The 23,234-nt window shown below is 38.0% G+C and overlaps 1 protein-coding gene across 1 annotated transcript; it reads left to right on the top strand.

Annotated features, from left to right (window-relative positions):
* Nucleotides 1-920: 920 nt before the first annotated feature.
* Nucleotides 921-21,803, top strand: LOC132644706 (carotenoid 9,10(9',10')-cleavage dioxygenase 1-like). The gene is made up of 14 exons (XM_060361312.1): nucleotides 921-1,287; nucleotides 1,878-1,948; nucleotides 2,074-2,088; nucleotides 2,430-2,541; nucleotides 4,025-4,124; nucleotides 4,285-4,347; nucleotides 4,609-4,719; nucleotides 5,518-5,702; nucleotides 7,146-7,284; nucleotides 19,439-19,556; nucleotides 19,638-19,739; nucleotides 20,013-20,264; nucleotides 20,815-20,926; nucleotides 21,360-21,803. The coding sequence occupies exons 1-14, from the start codon at nucleotides 1,075-1,077 to the stop codon at nucleotides 21,387-21,389; spliced, it is 1,623 nt and encodes a 540-aa protein (XP_060217295.1). The 5' UTR covers nucleotides 921-1,074; the 3' UTR covers nucleotides 21,390-21,803.
* Nucleotides 21,804-23,234: the final 1,431 nt, after the last annotated feature.

Here is a 23,234-nt window from a genome sequence, read left to right as displayed (position 1 = left end):
AAGTGGAAGCTTGCCAGTTTATAGTTGGTACTCACTCGTATTCTAAGTACAGTCAAACCTGTTTATAATTGCCATTCGATATATCACCATTTCACTATAACAGTTTGATTTTCTCCGAAACCCATTTTTCATGCGGCAAAGGGTCATATATACCCCTGTTCTATATAGTTGTGCGTATCCCCCGTTTGCTTTTTTGATGATATACACCCCGCTGATAGCGTTTTGGTCATATATACCCTAGCGTCTAACGGCCCATTTAACGGGGACACGTGACATGATCTCAATGGCTCCAACCATTTTTATATTTAATTTTAATTTTCACCTGAACTCATACCAAAATAAACCCACCCGCCCCATACCAAATAAACCCAACGCCGGATTCCACCACTCAGATCCCATTACTCTCAAATGCTCGCTTGTGGCCAACGCCATGAGCCGGTGGATAATTCGTCACCGACCAACTTCTCCTTCCATTTCATAATCTATTGCTGATTAGGTAGTTCTCCCCTCACAGTCCTTATCTCCGCCGCCATCAATTATTAAGCCAAAGCTATTGAATTCTCTTTTGCCGATTTTTTTTTTAAAAATCTTTGTTAATTCAAGCCCTATATTATCACTGAGAAACTGGAGTTTACAAACAAGCTATAATTGCATAATCCATACGTCACACTTGAAATATTTAAATCTCAATTAATTTTAAATGTATATGTTCTTTAAATTTTAATTATTTATCAGTGTAATATAACTAGTTATGAGTTTATTAATTTTTAATTAATGAGATATGAAACTCAATTGAAATTTTAAAATTAACAAATATACAATTTTTATTTATAACATTAAAAATACAGAAAATAATTATTTACGTATTTTTATTTATAAAGCTAAATGAGATCAAAATAATAAAATTTTCGTGAAGGAACAACCATACAGTAGCTGTACCCAGTATCCGCCGTTCCACGAATACAAACAAAGAAAATAATGGCATCTCCGTGAAGGAATCAATAAAATGGTGAAATCTCCAAGTATCCAATCTATAATACACACACAATTTACAATAACACCTAAAACTAAAAAATGGGGAGAAAAGAAGATGATGATGGAGGAGTGGTGGTTGTTAAACCAAAGCCAGGAAAGGGACTAATTGCAAAGGCTGTAGACGTGTTGGAATGGGGAATAGTCAAGTTAATGCACGATGCATCCAAACCACTTCACTATCTTCAAGGCAACTTTGCACCTACTGATGAAACTCCGCCTCTTAATGACCTTATTGTACAAGGCCATCTTCCTGTCAGTTTTCTATCTCTACTTTTGCGATAGCTTTTTTATTTATTTATGTTAGAGATAATTGTCAAAAAACACACCTCAAGTATCACTTTTTGCGAGTTGAATTATCATTTCCTACCTGAACTATTTATCAAAACACACCGTGAGTCAGTTGCCATGTAATTAGGTTGGGGTTGTTTGTGTGAAAGTTAATTTGATGTTTTTGGGTTCTAGTGGTATTGTTACTTCTGAATAGTGCGTAATAATTTCAAATTGTCAAGGGTACTAATTACTCCAGTGACAAGGAGTTATCCAATGAAATTCTGTTGGTGAAGTAGTGCTATTAAGAATTTACAGGGCAAGGGTAAGGATAATTAACTTATTCAAGTTCAGTTTGCAATGTTGTGAATGGTTTTTCTCTTGGGCCCACATCTCACTGTTGGTCTGGAACTGATGCAGGAGCAGAGTTATTTACCATTATTTTCATTTCTCCCAGGATTAAAAGCATAAGGAATATTGTAGAATTTACTGCTCAGGCTGTATATAGTATATACTATTCTTTTTGCCATCAACTTGACTCTACTATGCTTTGTAATTTGAACTTTCAATTACAGGAATGCCTTAATGGTGAATTTGTTAGAGTTGGTCCGAATCCAAAGTTTGCTCCGGTTGCTGGATATCACTGGTTCGCTATTATTCTGAATATATTGTCCTCAGGACCTTCAAGTTCCTTCTCTTCTATAGTAACTTTTTTGTGAAACAGAGATTCCCAATTGCTTTGATGCTTATCCCGGCTCTATTTATATGCAGGTTTGATGGGGATGGGTATGTACTTTACAATCTTGACTTTGCAATTTGGAGCAAAATCGATTATTTCCAAGTTACTTTGAAAACGAAGCAACGGAGCGCCTCTTTAACTCTAGTATTATTAATATTTGTTGTCTAATCTTTTTTACTTTGCAAAAATGTGATCCAATTGTATTGATAATTCAGCTGCCGTTTATAATGACAAAGCGCTCTTTATTCTGGTTTTTCCTATTCTGTTTTACCAGTTACTTTTTTCTTTAATTTTTAGACGACTTATGTAAAGCTTAAAAAGTATCACGTCCTTATAACCTTCACGTGAAAAGAAGTAATGTAACCTCAAACTTCTAACCTTTGTTCAGCATGATTCATGGCTTGCGCGTTAAAGATGGAAAAGCAACGTATGTCTCACGTTATGTGAGGACTTCACGTCTAAAGCAAGAAGAGTTCTTTGGTGGAGCTAAGTTTATGAAGGTATGCATTTGTTTAATACTTATTCGTAAATTTTTGTTCCCATCAAGCTTAATATGATAATGACTGAAGTTTCTTGTACTAAAACTTCTTCACATGTATAGATACTTTCAGCAACTTCGTCGCATAACTACAGGCACTCTGCTTTTCTTCCTTTTAGTTTTCTAATATTTCGCCATTATGGAATGCTTCATTAAGTATTAATTTTTGTATGCTATTTAAAAGGGGCGGAATTTCTCTTTGATGTATTATTGTATATGTTTGTGGAATTAGGAATTATGACCAAATTCATTATGTTGTTCGATTGTGGTTTGTCCTTTAGGACATAACATCATTTTGAAAAATATGCTCCAAGAATTACAGCATTTTGGAATGCTCTTTCAACTATGTTGTGTGCCTAATTTCTCTGCTCTTTCTAAGCTTGTGACATCACAATTATCTTGTTGTCATTCCAACTCCTTAATTTTGATCTTTACATGTTATTTCATTGCCAATTTCTCATCCAAGCTGGATAGCGTAGAAAAGGTTTAATTTCTCAAATATGACATCAGAAAGTGGACAGGATAATGGACTGAACATATGTAGGCTTCAATTAATGAGCATATCAAGATCATAGTGTAGGAAGAATGAAGAAGTTCCTTTTTATAGGCATTTGATACTGACTTTGTGATTCTATAGCGCAACAATGACTTTTTAATAGTTGATCATAGGTCAAATAAGTAACTTGTAGAGTAAACCATTATACTGGAGAAATAAGTCAGTAAGAATTGTATGATGGAAAGGGTTGAAGCCTCTTGTCACTTGAAGTTAGTGCTAAACATTGTTAAAGTTGTTTGTTGATGTTTCATGTGACACAAAGTCTCTAGTCTTCTAGCTAGATTAAAATATTGTTGCTTATATTTGCATTTGAGGTTTTGTGTTACTTTGGGGCATTGACTAGCTCTGCTCAATACCCTACACCCTTCTCGAGTGCTTAGCATCCTTTTTATCCAGTCCTTGCGCCACACTATCCGTAAGGTTGACCTAGCCCTCTCCTTTCTATTTGTCCACGCGAAGATTCCTTTCCTTTCCTTTCCTAGTCTATTCAATGTGGTCATGTACAGAATTTAAAGATTCGTCACTACAAAAGGACGATGGTAACCCTAATTTAAGAATGCCGCAGGAAGCAATTGTGAGAAAACAGAAGTTTCTTTGAATTCAGCAAGCAAACTGGAGGAATACTCTTTCACTGGAGACATCAAAATTTTGTCCTTTTTCCTTTTAATTTGTGATAACTGGAAGCTCATCTGCCGGCATTCATATAACTTAGAGGAAAGGAATTGGGACATCCTATTAGTGTTTATAACCTGGAATTGATTCACACCATTGGCTTGTTACATTCTGCTGTTAGTTTCGTTAAATTTTCTGTACCAAACCAAATGTAACCACTGCATCATGAAATCACGTGTTATGCTTTATAAACCATTTGCATTTACTATATGTGCAGATTGGAGATCTTAAAGGGCTGTTTGGTCTGTTCACAGTTTATATGCAAATGCTCAGAACAAAGCTGAAAGTATTGGACACTTCCTATGGAAATGGCACAGGTTGGTTGGCTGGAATGTTAGTTGTATGTGTATCTTCTCTTCACAAGTCTTTCCAGATATAATTTGTTATGTTGGAAGGAATAAGTCCTCAGTCATAACAAGATTTATTAAGTCTATGTGATAGTTACTAACTGAAAGTAAGATTCGTTTCCTTGTCCAGCTAATACGGCTCTAATATATCACCATGGGAAGCTTTTGGCACTTTCAGAGGCTGATAAACCTTGTAAGCCACTTCTCTGTTTGACATGTTAATTCAGAAAGATGAGTTATCTATGATTTTGAGGTGCAAGCCTTGGAGTAGGTGTATTTTCCCCCTTCTCCATTCTATGTCATCGTATCTAGCTCTATATAGTGAAATTGTAATCTGAAGTGTTTGCTTGTCTGGGCAAGTACAAGTATTAATAGTTAATACAGTTTCCTGCAAGGATTTAGATTATAGGTACCTTGAATTTTATGGCTTTGACACTAAGTTTACACCGCACAGATGCACTAAAAGTTCTGGAGGATGGAGATCTTCAAACACTTGGCATGCTGGATTATGACAAAAGATTGGCACATTCCTTCACTGCCCATCCAAAAGTTGATCCTGTAACCGGTAAGAGAACAATCATACTAGTTCTGCATTACCAATAACAAGCATGTCACTATCTATAAATTCAAATTATTTACCCTTAAATATTACCCAAATATTTTCTGATGAAAGAAGTACCATTACATGTATTCTTCTAATAATTGTAACTACAACTGCAATCCTTGCAACTGCGTAACCTCCTTTGTTGATACATCTGTTCAGCCTTCTTTTCTCATTTGCTGACTTCTCTTCCTCCAATATAAATGCCTGGCTGCCAATCTGGTGGTTGTGATGTTGATTTGGAATAAACAAAAAGGGAAGAATCTATTTTCTTCCAAAACACAGTAATATTTCGTCAAATCAATTCAACAACACTGATTTTGGAATGGAGGATAGGGTGTTGAACCGAAGATGGAGCAGGGTTCCCTTTGGGCTGTAGTGCAAGTGGAAAGAGAACATTTTTTCGTTTTCATATTGAAAAAGTAATAAGAATGAGAGGTATTAAAGCATCGCCCTTGTAACGATCAAGGCTGGGTAAGTCCATACAGTTGTCCATGTACGTTGGCACAAGATTAGGATTTCACTTTAACTGCTAACTCTGCATTAACTATACAGTTATAGTCAATCTATATTATATCTGATACCAGTCAGGGCTTACGTTGTGCATCTGTGAGACTCTGATTATATCTTAGTTCAAGGTTCAGCGTTCAGAAGTGAGAGAAGAAGGTCTAAACTTAGATCATTTAGTACAAATTTGAAGTATTACTCAGTCATTGTGTAGGCAGAACACTCTTGAGTTTGACGTTGAAATTTTACATGCAGGTGAGATGTTTACCTTTGGCTACTCTCACACCCCACCGTACATCACTTATAGGGTTATATCAAAGGATGGAATTATGCAGGACCCGGTCCCAATAACAATACCAGAGGCTATCATGATGCATGATTTTGCTATTACTGAAAATTATGCAATTATGATGGATCTTCCTTTGTGTTTTCGTCCGAAGGTGAGAGACTTCTATAGCTCACAATCTATTAGCTTCTCTTGTATTTATCAGTTTCCTCTGTTGATGGGAACAACATAAGCTTTTAAAAGAGAGATGAAATGTTGAGAATAACGTAAGCTATTTATCAGTTTCCTCTGTTGATGGGAATAACTAAGCTATTTATCAGTTTCCTCTGTTCCTTTGTAACACTACTTTCAGTTTTCCTGATAGTCTAGTTCTCACATATATTGTGGAATATTCTCATTCTTCATCATATGTTCTCTTATTCTGGAAAAATTACAATCGGGTTTATGGTCACGTTTAGCAGAGATTTCTTTGGGGTCATAGTTTCTGTTGAATGGAGTGACCATCTCATTTGAAAATATTTAAGTTATTTACAGTGCATACTATGATGTAGGTTCTCTCTTTTTGGTATACCTTTTGTATACAGGAGTTTTTCCCCCCATTATTACTGAATATAGTCCTTGCTTGATTTAAAAAAAATAAAAATAAATAACTGTAGAGACACATTTATTTATTTATTCATTCATTTTAGGTCTGCAACACACATCCTTTCACTTGTAGGCCTGACTCGTTTTTTGACTAAGCATGTGAAATTCTTTTGGATAATGGGTAGCAATGAGACTTAGATGTAGATCAGGGGCTACAATAGACTTGGACCAGCATGTTTGCTTGCTCGGATACCGTATGAAAAGGAGAGAATGAGAAGGAAAATGTAGAAGAAGAGAGGAAAACAATTGTGGAATAAGATTATGCTGAAGCAATAGGGGTTCAAATAGTGTATAGAAAATAGGAAAGAATCATAATTTACAAGATCCTTGACTGATTGTAAGAACCTGTCTAATTTATCTGAGCTGATATACACAATATTTCCTTAGTTACTGCATATTTGCACAATTTTCTTTACACTCTTCCTCAAGTTGGATGAGTATATATATTATATGTTCCTGATCTTGGAATCGCAAAATGATTTTGTAAGGATATCTGCTAGTGCTAGATGATCAATTGAATGGAAAAAACTTGTATAAATATACCCTGACTCAATCTTTCGTTTGATAAAGTGTCAATCTATTTTTGAGTCATATTTTTCCTACATGGGTTGTGCAAGGCATTCTAAAGGAGTTTACAAAGGTCATGGTTACTACATCTATTGCCTTAAGGTTTTGGTTGGATGCTCGGATTCTTTCACACGGTACTGGAGCCAACCTTTGGTAAACCCATTCTCATATCCATAAGTCTGTAATAAAGTTCACGCGTGAACCCCATAATCAGGTTACTTGTAGGGAGGGTGTTGAGCCTGTATTTGTTTTACATGGGTTGTGTAAGGGCTTCCAAAAGAGTTTATAAAGCTTTGGGCTATTCCATCCATTGCATTATGATTTTGGTCTCTATCATCAGATTCTTTCACATGTGATATATCTTATTTATGAAATTTCTATTCAGGAAATGGTGAAAAACAATAAGCTGGCTTTTACCTTCGATGGTACTAAAAAGGCTCGATTTGGAGTCCTTGCACGATATGCAAACAATGAGGCCCTAATCAAGTGGTTCGAGCTTCCTAATTGCTTCATATTTCACAACGGTATGCAACTTTGTGGTCTGTCTTCCTTGAAAAGTTTAAAGATAATTCTAGCCTGAAGGCCCTGAACAGAAAAGCTGGTAACTAGCCAATACCTCGCACATGCATGCAGTGCTTAGCAGGCATCAATTTTGATTGATATACTGTAACGGAAATAATTTGTCAATAAGAAACTTTATAGTAAAAGAATTTTCCTTTTGGAATCAGATTACCGTTAAATTAAGTTTTGGAGTCACCAGTTTGAATTTATGTTTATAAATAAAACATTACATTTTTATACATAATTTGGCGGTTGAAACTTGATAGTTTGCATGGATAGAATGACCACACGCCAACAGTACATGCAATTTATATAGCAGAACTTGGAAGCATTTTTTTTTTCTTTTTTGAAATGGATAAAAACAGAGGGAAAAAAAAAGAAATGCTTCTAAATTCTGCTTTGCATGTGGTCATTCTATCCATACGCACAACTTACTGTATTGGAAAGAACTTCTATCGTTGAAACCCATTTTGCACAACTTACTGTATTGGAAAGAACTTCTATTGTTGAAACCCATTTTTTCTTTTCTTTTTCCTTTTTTTTTATTGGAAGCATCTTTTCCTCTTCTTCTTTTTGTTTCGTTTTTTCTTTTTTAAGGTTGTATGTGCTAAAGAGGGTGAGGATAGTTTCTTTAGGCTGTCTATGCTTTTTCATCTTTCTTTTGCGTAAAGTATATCTAGTTGTCTTTTAAGTACGCCGACAAATCCCAGGGCTCAATCCTGGATTCTTCATCTTCTTCTTCGGAGTGCATATGTTGAAAAGTGAGGATGAGGAAATTAACATTTTGACTCCATGTTTTTTGCATTCTTCTCTTGTGTAAATCTTATGTAGTTGGCCTTTAAGTCAGTCGTCAAATCTCAACCCTAGATAGACGGTGGAAACTACCAAGTTGGAGTATAATAGGGCTAGAAAGAATTATCGGTGTAAAGATGAAAGGCATGAAGATTGGAAAGATGCCGATGGCAACAACACTCTGCTGGGTACACTGAGAGATGAAAGCTTAGGGGAGCGAATGGCATTAGATACCCCAGTATCGTAGCCATAACCTATGGATACTTGATTAGATGAAGGGCAGCCCGGTGCACAAAGCATCCTGCGTTAGCAGGGTCCGGGGAAGGGATGCACCCCGAGGAGTGTGATGTAGACAGCCTACCTTAATGCAACCATTAGTGGCTGCTTCCACGGCTCGAACCTGTGACCTATAGGTCACACGGAGACAACTTTACCGTTGCTTCAACTCTCCAAGGCTCCCTTCAGGATACTAGACTAGGTCCCATTCTGAAAAGACAAGTACTGCTGGGATTCTTTCCTTCAGAAAGTCGCTAATCATTGTAATGTTACCATTATAAAAAAAAGTCGCTAATCGTTGCACTGTAAAGAAGTGTTTGCTTGCACCACCCATGAAAATAAATCTATTATCAGTCAGTCATAGGAGGTACAGTGGTGGAAATCTTCAGGATAATATAGCATCTTTTGAATTGGTGACTGTAGATTAGATGAAAAAGTTAACAAAAACAATCACAGGAAATATGGTGTGGTCAATGCCCTTACGAATACAATGAAGAAAATGAAGATGATGATTTTTGCTATACCATGCAGATTTGGACTGAAGCACCAGTAATGGTGGTTACCGGAGCTGGAGGTTCAAATCGTTTTGCACATCAGTCAAAAAATAAATATCCAGTGGATAAAGAGGTGGGTGACTGCACCTTTGAACAGTTGACAGATGGAAGTGATGGGAGCCCATGTGAGAGCACAGGGGCACGTGAACATAGAGAGAAAGTGATAAGCCACGTATATTTCATACTTATTCAAGGAGGAAGAAGCAAAGAAATATAGAAATCCTGGAGGATTGAATAGTTACTTAATTAAGTTACTGAAAGTTATTTGCTAGGCAGTTTCTTACAGTTACTAGAAGTTATATGTTCCTATCATAAATGTAGTTTAGTAGTTATGGGTCATCCTATTATATAAATAATGCATCTTAGTATTGTAGGATTATATGGTAACCATCTATTGTATGCAGACAGATTGTTCTAAGAGATATGAGATGCTTGTGTCTCTCTATTATTAAAATATCAGAGTAACTTCTCTTTATTTATCCATTTCTGAACCTCTGTTCCTATTATTGGTATCAGAGCAGTAAGATCTGCCATGGTTAACACACGGGCCAATGCTTCAACCAGCGAACCCATCATGTCGACTAATGATCAGATCAGTCAACAATTGACCACTATAGCAGCGAAATTGGAAGCCATAGACGCTTTGGCTGCGGATGTTGCTGCATTAAAAGCGCAAAACAGTCAGAATCAGCAAGGAAAATCTAAAGTTTTACCGGAAGAGGGTGAGGTCGATAGCACTTGGAGGCATCCAGATACTTATCGGCGTTCGCACACAAAGATGGAATTTCCGAAGTATGAGGGAGGAGATCCTCGAGGTTGGATTCTGAAAGCAGAAAAGTATTTTCAATATTATCAAACACCTGATGATTGCAAGGTTGATGTGGCTTCAATGTCTTTGGAAGGAGATGCATTGGATCTTTTTGCTTGGATCAACAGCGAAAGAACCATTTATTACTGGGATGAGTTGGTGAAAGTTATGCAAGAAAATTACGGACCCGCTGAATTTCAAAATCCAGATGAGCATTTGTGTAGTATCCAACAGACTGGATCGGTGTTCGAGTATAGGCAGGAATTTGCAAAACGAGCAGCACGTGTGCAAAATTGGTCAGAACACTGTTTGCTTGGAGTTTTCCTTAGTGGGCTCAAAGAAGACCTTCGTGTGGACGTAAGGATTCACAAGCCTCGATCTCTATATAAGGCAATGAGTCTGGCTTTAGAATATGAAGGAAAATTGGGACCAAATCGGTCCAGTAAGGTAACCGCTTGGCCTTCTGTATCAAGACCTTCATCAATTGGGACTTCCTCTCCAGCGGCTCGAGAATCGTTTAATTTTCAATCATCCCGCTAACCAGTTACACGTCCTTTCCAACAACCATCACTTCCAAACACTCGCCAATTGAATTCTGAACAACAAATTCGGCGAGAAAAAGGTCTATGCTACCGTTGTGGAGACAAGTTTAGCCCCGGTCATCGTTGCAAACCTGGGACTTTTGCACATTTGGAGTTACTGGAAGAGGAGAACGATGTGCAAAATGTTGAAGGTAAACAGAATGACGGCATACCCCCAACTGATTTGGCAGAAATCTCCTTTCATGCAATTTTGGGCAAAGAATCTGCTTCAACTTTGAAACTTCAGGGCACTCTTTGTGGGCATAAAGTGCTGATGTTGGTTGACAGCGGCTCTACGCATAATTTTGTGGCTGAAGAACTTGTCGCGGAACTTGGGTTGGCAGTCCAGCATGTTCCCACCTTCGGTGTCCAAATTGGAAATCGTGACATTATCAAATGCAATCGAATTTGCAAGGACTTGTCAGTCAAATTTCCTCAGTTGGTCATCACGCAAGATTTTTTCCCTTTTCTCATTGGTGGAGCAGACATTGTGTTGGGCATAAAATGGTTGGCTTCCTTAAACACAATACAAGCTAATTGGAATGAGATGTTTCTAATCTTCCAATTAGATGGAAAAACTTACAAGTTGCAAGGAGTTTCTCAGAAAACACTCGCAACAGCATCCTTTCAATCCTTGGTGGCCACAACCGAATATTCAGGTGACATCCCTACTTCGCATATGATACAACAACTCCTTAATGAGTTTAATGATGTCTTTTCAGAACCCAATTCCCTGCCCCCTTTTCGTCAATTCACTCATTCTATCCCTTTGCTTCCAAATTCAAAAACCCCTAATTTACGTCCATATCGGTATCCTTTCTCCCAAAAAACTGAAATTGAAAAACAAGTCTCTATTCTGTTGCAATCTGGTTTTATTCGTCCAAGTTCCAGTCCATTTGCGAGTCCTGTCCTGTTAGTTAAGAAAAAAGATGGTAGCTGGCGTATGTGTGTCGATTACCGTAGCCTTAATCAGATCACCATCCCAGATAAATACCCTATACCCAACATCGATGAACTACTTGACGAACTCCATGGGTCAACCATATTTTCTAAGATAGACTTCCGTTCTGGATACCACCAAATTCGTGTCAATCCTTCCGATATTTCTAAAACTGCTTTTCGCACTCATTCTGGCCATTATGAGTATGTTTTCATGCCTTTTGGTTTGACTAATGCTCCGTCCACATTTCAAGCCGCCATGAATGATCTTTTCCGCCCCTACTTGCGCAAATTCATCCTTGTCTTCTTTGATGATATTCTAGTCTACAGTCCTAACTCCCAGCAACATTATGAGCATCTTCGGACAACCCTTAGCCTTTTGTCTAGCCATTCTTACTATGCCAATCCAAAGAAATGTTTATTTGACCAACCACAAATTGGGTTTCTGGGTCACATAGTATCAAGTGAAGGTGTGGGGGTTGATCCTGAAAAGGTTGCTGCTGTCTTGGAATGGCCGTTACCTAAATCTATTAAGGAGCTACGTGGTTTTTTGGGTTTAACCGGGTATTACCGACGCTTTGTGCGTAATTATGGCATGCTGGCTCGTCCTTTGACTGACTTGACTAAGAAGGATGCATTTCATTGGAATGATGATGCTACTGATGCTTTCCACCAGTTAAAGGAGGCTTTGATTTCAGTTCCTGTTTTATGTCTTCCAGATTTTACTCAACCTTTTACGGTGGAATGTGATGCCTCTACAACAGGAATTGGTGCCATTTTGTTACAGAAGGATCATCCCATCGCATACTTCAGCAAAGGCTTGTCTTTTTCTAACAGAATCAAATCTGCCTATGACAGGGAACTCTTAGCCTTGGTGTTGGCTTTACAGAAATGGAAACATTATTTATTGGGGCGTCATTTTTTTGTGAAAACTGATCATTATAGTCTGAAATTCTTATTGGATCAGCGGATTACCACCGCCGAACAACAACGCCTTTTGTTGAAGCTTCTGCCTTTTGACTTCACTATCATTCATAAGCCTGGGCGTGAAAATATAGGAGCAGATGCTCTTTCTCGCAGGCCACATTCTGCCAGTCTTTTGGCTTTGGTGGTTCCTATTTCCATGGATTTCGGAAATTTGCAAGCCAAGTTGCAATCAGATCCTTACACAAAGGAACTTCTTTTACAGAAGCTTGATGATCCCACTTCTCTACCGGACTTTCAGATATCATCTAATCTTTTATACTACAAGTCCCGACTGGTCATTCCTGATGATTCTTTTCTTAAAGCTAAGATATTAGCTGAGGTTCATGATTCTCATGTTGGAGGACATGGTGGTTTCTTAAAAACTCTTAAACGGGTTTCCGAGAGTTTTTATTGGCCCTATTTGAAGAAAGATGTCAAGCACTATGTCCAAAATTGTTTGATATGCCAAAAAAATAAGTATCAGACACTTGCTCCAGCCGGTCTTCTACAACCTCTTCCTATTCCCGAGCGCGTTTGGGAAGATATTTCACTAGATTTCATTGTCAGCCTTCCAAAATCTGGTGGATTTGATTCAGTATTGGTGGTAGTGGATCGTTTCAGCAAATACAGTCATTTCATTGGCTTATCTCACCCATTTACTGCTAAATCTGTTGCTGGCCTCTTTTGCAAGGAAATTATCCGGCATCATGGCATCCCACGTTCAATTTTGTCTGATCGTGATGTTGTTTTCCTTAGTGCTTTTTGGCAGGAGCTCTTTTGCCTCAGTAATACTCGCCTTCGCATGGGCACTTCCTATCATCCTCAATCTGATGGCCAAACTGAGGTTGTCAATCGTTGTTTAGAGGCATACTTGCGCTGCTTTGCTCATGACCAGCCTCGCCAATGGAGTAAGTTTCTTGCTTGGGCTGAATATTCCTTCAATACCGGGTTTCACACATCTACTGGTTATTCTCCATTTAAGATTGTGTATGGACGTGATCCCCCACCGCTGCATTCTTATCATCGTGGCGACACCAATATTGCTGACCTTGAAGAACAGATGTTGACTAGAGATGCTATGCTGAAACTTATGAAGGACAACCTTCTGAAAGCCCAATCTAGGATGAAAGCACAGGCTGATTCTAAGCGCAGAGATCTCTCTTTTAATGTTGGCGATGCTGTCCTTTTACGTCTTCAGCCATATCGCCAAAAGTCCTTGGCCAACCGTCCATTTCAGAAACTGTCCCCTCGTTTCTTTGGCCCTTACAAAGTCATTCGTAAAGTGGGACCTGTATCCTATGAGCTTGAACTTCCAGCCAGTTCCAAAATCCATCCTATCTTCCATGTTTCTCTCTTAAGGCCTGCCCTTGGTTCTGACATTCCTTCCCAGCCGCCGGAACTACCATTAAATGATGAGGGCGAGCTCATTCTCTCACCTGCACAGGTGCTAGATCATCGTTGGAGACCACCAACAGCCAATCCTCAACTTGAGTTGTTGATTCAATGGGTTAGTCGACCTCTCGAAGAAGCTAGCTGGGAAAATTATGACTTGTTAGCTGCCCAGTTTCCAGATTTTCGCCTTGAGGACAAGTCGTCTTTCCAGGAGGGGTGTACTGATAAGCCACGTATATTTCATACTTATTCAAGGAGGAAGAAGCAAAGAAATATAGAAATCCTGGAGGATTGAACAGTTACTTAATTAAGTTACTGAAAGTTATCTGCTAGGCAGTTTCTTACAGTTACTAGAAGTTATATGTTCCTATCATAAATGTAGTTTAGTAGTTATGGGTCATCCTATTATATAAATAATGCATCTTAGTATTGTAGGATTGTATGGTAACCATCTATTGTATGCAGACAGATTGTTCTAAGAGATATGAGATGTTTGTGTCTCTCTATTATTAAAATATCAGAGTAACTTCTCTTTATTTATCCATTTCTGAACCTCTGTTCCTATTAGAAAGCTGGCAAAAAGCAAGTGGGCCTGGGTTTTTTGGGTGCAGTCCCTTCACAGAAACCAAGCCCAAACTTTCTTGTGGGCCAATCATCCAAAGCCCAAGCCAATGCTTCATTTAAACCAATAGGAAAGACATGTGAGAGGCATGAAGAAGCTATTAAAGGATTAAAAGAGATCCAAACACTGGCCTCAAAATTTCTACTGGCTTTCAATGAATGGGAAAGCACTGCTGCTCCCAACTCTTTAACTGAAACTCAGTTGAGAGAGGAAAATAAGTCACATTCCATGGAAATGGAGCAAAGAAGAGAGGAGAGAATTGATCCTGCTCCCTTACAAGAGAGTGAAGATGCCTCAGACAAAGGTGAGTGCTTGAGGATTTCAACTTACAACTCCAACAAATTCATGATGCTGTACCTGTAGCAATGCATTTTCCAAATGATCAGGAAAGTAATGAAATCAAAGCTACAAATTGGGTGAGAAGGGAAATTCTGGATATAAGCAGCAACTATGGAGTAACCATAGAAGGGCTGAGGGAGAAAACACAAGCCTTGCTCATAAAACTTGATGCAAAGAAGGCCGCAAGTGAAAAAGATCAAGAAAGGAGGAAGAAAATAATTGTCTCCCCAAAAAGCAGAGGAATAGGGAAAAATGAACTGAAGAACCTACAATCCAGCGTGAATGAAGAGGTGGAGGGAGTTAGAAGTAGAGGGAGAGTACTTGCCTTGTCTTTCAGATGAATGTCAAAATAATCACTTGGAATGTGGGGACTTAACAAGATATCCAACAGAAATCTTGTTAAGACTACTATGCAAAAATGGAAGGCAGATGTTTATTGCTTTCAAGAAACAAAGGTGAACAAAGAGGTGGAGGCTATTGCTAAACAAGTGTGGCCTTGCAAGTGGATGAAGTGTGGTTTCATTGAAGCTATTGGTAGTAGTGGTGGGATCCTGATTATGTGGGATAGCAGGGTTTGGAGTGGGAAACATATAGAATCTGGGCAATATACTATTTCTTATAAATTTGAATCAGTCCAGAGTGCCTTCAGTTGGCACCTAATAGGGGTTTATGCTCCACATACAAGAATGGAAAAGCTGGAATGCTGGGAAGAAATTGCAGCTGTCAGAGAGTTTTGTGAAGGGTCGTGGGTAACCTATGGAGACTTCAACACTATCGGATTCATGGTGGAAAGAAGAGGCTGTAGCAGGATCACAAATGTGATGAATGATTTTTCCAGCTGGATAGAAGAACTGGAACTGCCTGATCCCCACTTAAATGGTGGGAGCTTTACTTGGTTCTGGGGAATTAATCACCGCAGTGCAGCGAGAATAGACAGATTCCTATATTCTATGGAATGGGAGGAAAGCTTCAAGAACATCAGACAGAGAATTCTGCCTAGAATTGTATCTGACCACAGTCCCATTGTCCTTGAATGTGGGAACTGGGAACAGAAGAAAGCAAGTTTCAAGTTTGAAAACTGGTGGCTAAAGGTGGAGGGATTTAATGAGTTGATCCAGAACTGGTGGAATGATTTCCTGGTAGAAGGGTGCCCTGATTATATTTTTTGTTCAAAGTTAAAGATGCTCAAACAGAAACTCAAGGACTGGAGCAAAACAACCTTTGGGGAACTCACAAACAGGAAGAACAGTCTTCTCAATGAACTATCTGAGATTGACTTGGCTCAAGACCAAAGAGAGTTGTCTGAAGATGAGATGATGATAAGGGCAACAGTTCTTGCTGAATTGGAAGAATTGGCTAAGAATGAGGAAAGCAGTTGGAGGCAAAAGTCTAGAATACAATGGCTAAAGCAGGGGGATAACAATACAAAGTTTTTTCAGAGAATGGCAACTGCTCACAGGAGATATAATAACATAGACAGATTGGTGGTAAGGGGGGAGGAAATAACAGAACCAGCAGAAATCAAAATGGAAATGGGTTCTACAAGAAACTTTATTCAAAAACTGAAGAATGGAGGCCATCTTTTGAACTTGTAGACTGCCCAAAGATTTCAACTGAAGAGAAAAACTGGCTCCAAAGGCCATTTACAGAAGCAGAAGTTTTGCAAATTGTAGACCACTGTGATGGTGACAAAGCACCTGGGCCTGATGGTTTCACTATGAGTTTCTTCAAAGCATGTTGGACAACAATAAAAGATGAACTGATGTTGACTATCCAAAACTTCCATCAGAATGAGTTTTTTGAGAAATCCCTTAATGCTACATTTATAGCTCTTATCCCCACGAAGCATGGAGCAGAGGAACTAAAAGATTTTAGACCTATTAGTCTGATTGGGGGGGTGTACAAAATAATCTCCAAGTTGCTTACTGAGAGGCTGAAAACAGTGATGGATAAATTGATGGATGTCCACCAAATGGCTTTCTTGAAAGGAAGATAAATTTTGGATGCAGCTTTGCTAGCAAATGAGCTAATGGACTCTAGGGTGAGGCAGAATACTCTAGGAATTCTATGTAAACTGGATATAGAGAAGGCTTATGACCATGTAAACTGGAGATATCTCTTGAAGATTCTCAAGGATATGGGATTTGGCAACAAGTGGTTGAATTGGATTAAATTCTGCATATCCAATGTTAAATTTTCACTTATCATCAATGGAAATACTGAAGGATTTTTTAATTCTCAAAGAGGACTGAGACAGGGAGATCCTCTCTCCCCCTTCCTCTTCATTTTAGCCATGGAGGGGCTCAATCACATGATCAAGAAAGCTAAGACAAATGGTTGGATGAAGGGTTTCAAGGCTCTAACAAATAAGGGTCATGCCATGGAAGTAACTCATCTGCTGTATGCAGATGATACTCTGGTCTTTTGTGAAGCTGAGGTATTACAAGTCAGGCATCTGAGGGTTATTCTTACCATTTTTGAAGGTATTTCTGGGTTGCATGTAAACTGGCACAAAAGCCATCTTTTTCCAGTGAATCAAGTTGGGAACCTACAGGAAATAGCTGAGAACATAGACTGCCAAGTGGGATCTCTGCCCACAAAATACCTGGGCCTGCCCTTGGGTGCTAAAAACAAAGAATTGGAAATTTGGTGTGAGGTGTTGGAAAAATGTGAAAGGAAGCTGGCTAGATGGAAGAGCCAGTATCTATCTTTGGGGGGCGGAGTGACCCTGATAAAATCTGTGATGGATGGTCTTCCTTCTTACATGATGAGCCTATTCCCAGTCCCAAAAAGCATTGAAAAGAAGTTTAACCAACTGAGAAGAAATATCCTCTGGCATGGTAACAAAGAAAAGAAAGGTCATAATCTGGTGAATTGGGATGATGTAACTCTTAGTAAAACTCAAGGAGGTTTGGGGATAAAGAACTTAAGTATACAGAATAATTGTCTACTACTTAAGTGGCTATGGAGATTCTGCTTTGAAGATAGGGCCCTCTGGAAAAGATTTATTGCACAGAAATATGGTCTTCTAAATCAGTGGACCACTTTAGAAGTTGATGGAACCTTTGGGTGTAGTGTTTGGAAGACAATTAGAAGGTTGTGGCCCTTGCTAAATAGTAAAATGCACATAAAAGTGAGGAGTGGACTAAAAACAGATTTTTGGAATGAAAAATGGATAGGAGATACTAGTCTAAAAGAGATGTTCCCAAACTTATACATCATAAGCCTTCAGAAAAATGCCACTGTCTTTCAATTGTGGAGCAATCAAGGGTGGAACTTGATTTTTAGAAGAGCCTTGAACGATTGGGAAATAGACAGAGTAACAAACTTGCTCCAGATTTTAGGTACCTTCCAGGGCACCTCAATTGGCCCTGATAGACCTGTCTGGGAGTTGCATAACAAGGGAGATTTCACAGTAAAATCTTGTTATTGGAACATGAATAGCAATCAGTTAATACTAGCAGAATGGCCTTGGAAACTAATTTGGAAGGTCAAAGTTCCTCATAAGGTAGCCTGTTTTACATGGTTGGTAATCAGAAGAGCATGCCTAACTCATGAAGCTTTACAAAGAAGAGGTACTCAGATTTGCTCAAGGTGTTTTATGTGTGGACAAGAAACAGAGATCAATGGTCACCTGTTCCTACATTGCAAAATAGCTGTAAATCTATGGAGCATGTTCTTATGTTTACTTGGAGTGAGTTGGGTCATGCCAAAGACCACTTTTGAACTTTTGAACAGCTGGAAAGGAATTGGAAAAAGAAGATCTAAGGAGAACTGGTGGGAGAATATACCGGCATGCATCTGGTGGACACTATGGAAAGAAAGGAATGCAAGATGTTTTCATGATAATGGCAGCAACACTCAAAAGATCAAGATGAAGTGCCTTAGTTTACTTTATTTTTGGTGTAAACAGTATATGGTGGGGGAAGTAGAATCTTTAGTTGATTTTATAGAACATCTGTAAGCTCTAGTTTTTTTGTTGTTTCAGGGTAGTCTCAGCTTACCAAGGGATGTAAGATTATACCTCATCACCATATGATGAGTTTTTTGTGTGAATACAAAGTTACCTTTTACTCAAAAAAAAAAGTAAAGAAGACTTGCTGGACAATTATCTGAAGTTGTTCAGAGAAGGACTCAATCATCCGAACTATGCCACCATGAAAAAAGAAAAGATGAAGCTTCTTTCAAATTATCGACAGAAATATTCAAAGTCTTAGACAAGGAACTCAATGCCAGACTCTGATACAGTAAAGGGATAAATATATAGAAGAAGTTATGTAATGACAAAATAATATCTAGAAGAAGAAACTGAGTAATAATTTTCTTGAGAAGTTGCCAGAAGAATTGTCAAAATATTGATGGGAAGAGACAGTGCAGCAAAAAAAAAATTAATGAAAAGAGATGGTTATGTTATGCCGGAACAGTCAACAAAAAGAGGTGTGGTGCCACAGAAAGGGTTGTCATAAATAAGTTTCTATTAGAATGGTCGAAAAGAGAAAAGATTAATAGAAAACTTTAACCGGGTGCGGCATAAGGACGGCCTCTAGTGAGCAAAAAGTATGCTTCTAGTAAGATTCTAGGGGATCGAGTACCATTTCAAGAAGCGAGAGGGAAAACTTTTGTTAAAATTGGTTTTAAGAACATAGAGAATAATGAAATTTTCTTTAGTATTAGAATTCTTAACTGAAACATAACCGATGAAAATATTCTACTATCAATAAAGGAAAAATCAAATGAGAATACTCCACAAAATATCGATAATACTCAATCATGAAGAATATTCTGTGACTTTCAATTGTCTTCTTTTTTTTATTCTGACTGGTTTTATCATTTTGATTGTTTTACCAGCCAATGCTTGGGAGGAGGGAGATGAAGTCGTGCTGATCACCTGCCGCGTTCAGAATCCAGACCTAGACATGGTCAATGGAGGCGTTAAAGAAAACCTTGAGAATTTCTGCAATGAACTGTTAGGAGATTCTGACAACGATTGTTTAAATTGACCTTGTTTCTATCCGCCACAATTCTTGATCTCGGTTTTGTTTTACAGATATGAAATGAGATTCAACATGAAGAGTGGTGCAGCTTCACAGAAGAAACTATCGGAGTCTGCTGTTGATTTTCCAAGGATCAACGAGAGCTACACTGGCAGGTTAGCTCTCCTGTCTATAAAATTATTAGGCAACGTCCAATCAACATAGCATGAGTATTGGCCTTATAAAATGCTGGGTGTGATGAACACCTTAATTTATCACCTGTCAATTTTGCTTCTACTTTTGTTCATGAGTACTAAGTGTGTGCTTTCTGTGTGCATTAACCTTTTTTTCCTTTTTGGTTTTGATTGCTTGATCTGGTTTACCTAGAGGTTTATCAGAAGGCCTCTCTCTCATGTTGGTATAATAATACTAGCTCTGTTGAAATTTAGGAAGCAGCGATATGTATACGGAACCACTTTGAACAGCATTGCCAAGGTAACTGGAATCATCAAATTTGATTTGCATGCTGAACCAGAGACTGGAAAATCACAGCTTGAAGTTGGAGGAAATGTTCAAGGCATCTTTGATCTAGGACCTGGCAGATTTGGTTCGGAGGCTGTATTTGTTCCCCGTCAGCCTGGTACAGAATGTGAAGAAGATGATGGCTACTTGATATTCTTCGTACATGATGAGAACACTGGGTACCTTGTCTTCCATTCCCTTACTTGCATTATCATTAGCATCACTAAGACTATTCTGCATTGATGGTCTTCCAATAGTTAAGGAAAATTCTTCTGTTCTGCTGTTTAAAGTGAAAGGGGGTCAGTTAAGACCGCTTGTTGTGTCCAACAGTTGAACCCACATAATTTAAAGACATAACATATTCTACATTGTTGTGTGTGTGTGTGTAGAAAGTTTGCAACTACAATATACTGAAGCTACATGCTTTTAAGATCATATATGATGCTCAAGTCTGTTTTGTTTTTCACCTTGATAGGACTATAGCTAGAAAAATGTGTACATGAGAAGAGCATTCACTATTTAGTTATAATATTCTTTGGACTTCATTTAGATAAAATTGAAAGTGGCATATGTCCCTATTTCCCTTGGGCATTGAACATGCTCTATCTTCACCTGTCCATTATATTCCTATCTTAGTTCTTAGGCGCATATGGAATATTAGCAAAGTTCATAACTGAAATTTAAAACAGAGTCACCTTGACTGACCCATTCTCTTACGAATTTCTGCAGAAAGTCAGCTGTGAATGTACTTGATGCTAAAACAATGTCCACGGAGCCTGTGGCAGTTGTTGAATTACCAAAAAGAGTTCCTTATGGATTCCATGCTTTCTTTGTCACAGAGGTGAGTCATCCCAATTACTTTGGTTCTTTGCCTTTAAATTTCTTTCAGTAACAAGAGAACCAAACTCAAGACTAGGACTCACTACTGTTTCTTTTCTGGTTAATTACACACACACACAGAAGAAAAAAGAAAGAGCAACTAATTAGAGTGCTTGCTTCTTCTGGAACATCAGCAGTGCAACCAAAAAAGCTACTGGTTTTTCTATTGAATCTCCATATTATGCTTTATGCTAGGTTTCTCTTTGAAATTGAAATTTTATGACTTCTTTTTCTGTGAAACTAATTCCCTGACAAGTGAAGATGAATCTGCTTGGTATCGATGTTGAGTATATAATTTGAGGGAAATTTACATGCATTATCAGAAGTATCATGCCTGCAAGTTGTGTCAGCTTGTCTCTAAAACTCATTCTCCGAATTCATTATACTTTGAACAGGAACAAATTCAAGAACAAGCCAAGCTGTGAGAGTGATCAGCAACCTATATACCTCGTTATCTTGTGACATGTCCACGTCTATATTGCTGTTTGCGCATGACTCGAAACACAATGAATGTACGGATGTATTATTTGTACTTTCAGCCTCTACTGATGGCATCTTATTTCAATGATCAGAAACAAAATAGACCAGCAAACATTTGTCAGATAAAAGATAATAGTGTCTCACCAAAGAGCAACACTTGGTCGAATATCAACTCTAATAGATATCTTTTTTTAACACGAAGATGCTCTTAGTCACATGATATGTAATACAATCCTAGAAAAGTTTCAAATTTGTAACTGGCTTGGCACGGTGACTTAAAAGTTCAGAGGTGCTTCCGCCAATGCCACTTTTGGTCTATCATACTGTAGTGGTAATGAGTATAATTAGTTCAATGTTAATATAGTTTGTGTTTAATCAACAAAAAAAAATGTTAATATAGTCTGTGTTAATCGATCCAAGTCATCATGAATCTGTTAGCAAGCCCAGGTGGATATGTTTGATTGTGTTCACAGATGTCTTGGCGTTGCAAATTACAGTCAAATACTATTCGATCATCTAATTTATAAAATATGTAGATAGTGCATAGGTAGTGTAAAATTTATACAAAATATACATAAACATACCTATACAGTTGAAATGTATAGGTAATTATACTACGACCCTGTTTGGTAAATTAATTGGCCGAAAGGTACATTTACGTAGGTTTCCCCTTTTTCATTTTAATAATAATAGTGTTGGGTCATCTTTGCACACGTGAATAGATCTGTTCACAAAGGCATAGTGTGTTGAATCAACATAAATCTAGTATTGTGGGGAAGCTGCCTAAGATGCAAATGACATTTTAGTACTCCCTCCCTTGCATAATAATCTCTCCGTTCACTTTTACTTGTTCAGTATTTTAAAAATAAATTTTTACTTTTATTTGTTGTTTTTAGCTAAGCCTAGCAACCGGTCCGGTTTTACCGGTAACCGGACTGGTAAAATTGGAACCGGTTCACCTTATAAATATTATCGGTCCGATTTTGTATTTTTGGGACCAGTAAACCGAAACCGGACCGGTTAAACCGGTCAAAAAAGAAACTTATTTTTTTTAAAAAAATATAGCCGTTATTCAAATGGGCTGGACCGTTGAGCAACGGTCCATTTTGCAAAAATGGCAGTTGTCAACGGCTCCAAAGTCCCTTTTTGGCCCCCCAACCCCCCAAACTTTTTTTTTACACTTTAACCCATCCCCCACCCCTATATAAACCCCTCTCCATTTTCAATTTTAATCCACACCAATTCACTCCTCTTTCTCTCAATTTCTCTCAATTATAGCTATTTTGCAACAATTAGCCGCTTTAAATTTCTCTCAATTAAATATTATAAAGTTTTACTCTAGTTTCAATTATTAATTTTGCAATTATAATATTGTTGGTGGAGTTGGTGATTTTGCAATAATCCGAAGTAGCTCCAAAGTTTTGGTGGATTTGCAATCCTAGCCGCCTTCACTTTGTTGGAAATTAGTCCGGCAATTTGGTACTTTCGTTCCAACTCTATCTTTATTTTTCGCTATTTAATTTACGCAATTTAATTTGTTGCAATTTATTTTTTTGTGATTTATTTGAGTGTGATTAAAATTAATTATATTTAATAATGGCGAAGAGATTTAGAGATGGTGCCGATAGTAGTGGTATTGTTAGGGGTGGGTTTAATGAGGAAACATTTGTGAACGAAACACCTAATTTAGGTATTGATATTGGTGGAAATAATCTACTTTTAGATCATGAGGCAATGTAACAACATTATACCGACACTTTTAATGAAATTGATGATGATGATGATGATGA

Source organism: Lycium barbarum, chromosome 6, assembly GCF_019175385.1.
Source record: "Lycium barbarum isolate Lr01 chromosome 6, ASM1917538v2, whole genome shotgun sequence".
NCBI lineage: Eukaryota > Viridiplantae > Streptophyta > Magnoliopsida > Solanales > Solanaceae > Lycium > Lycium barbarum.
This window is presented reverse-complemented; position numbering and strand designations above follow the sequence as displayed.

Excerpts from the sequence above, each read along its gene's own strand:
- LOC132644706 (XM_060361312.1), top strand. The coding sequence starts at position 1,075 with ATGGGGAGAAAAGAAGATGATGATGGAGGAGTGGTGGTTGTTAAACCA. Across the intron at positions 4,720-5,517 it reads AAAAGTTGATCCTGTAACCG|GTGAGATGTTTACCTTTGGC; the intron begins GTAAGAGAACAA and ends TTTTACATGCAG. Across the intron at positions 20,265-20,814 it reads GTACATGATGAGAACACTGG|AAAGTCAGCTGTGAATGTAC; the intron begins GTACCTTGTCTT and ends GAATTTCTGCAG.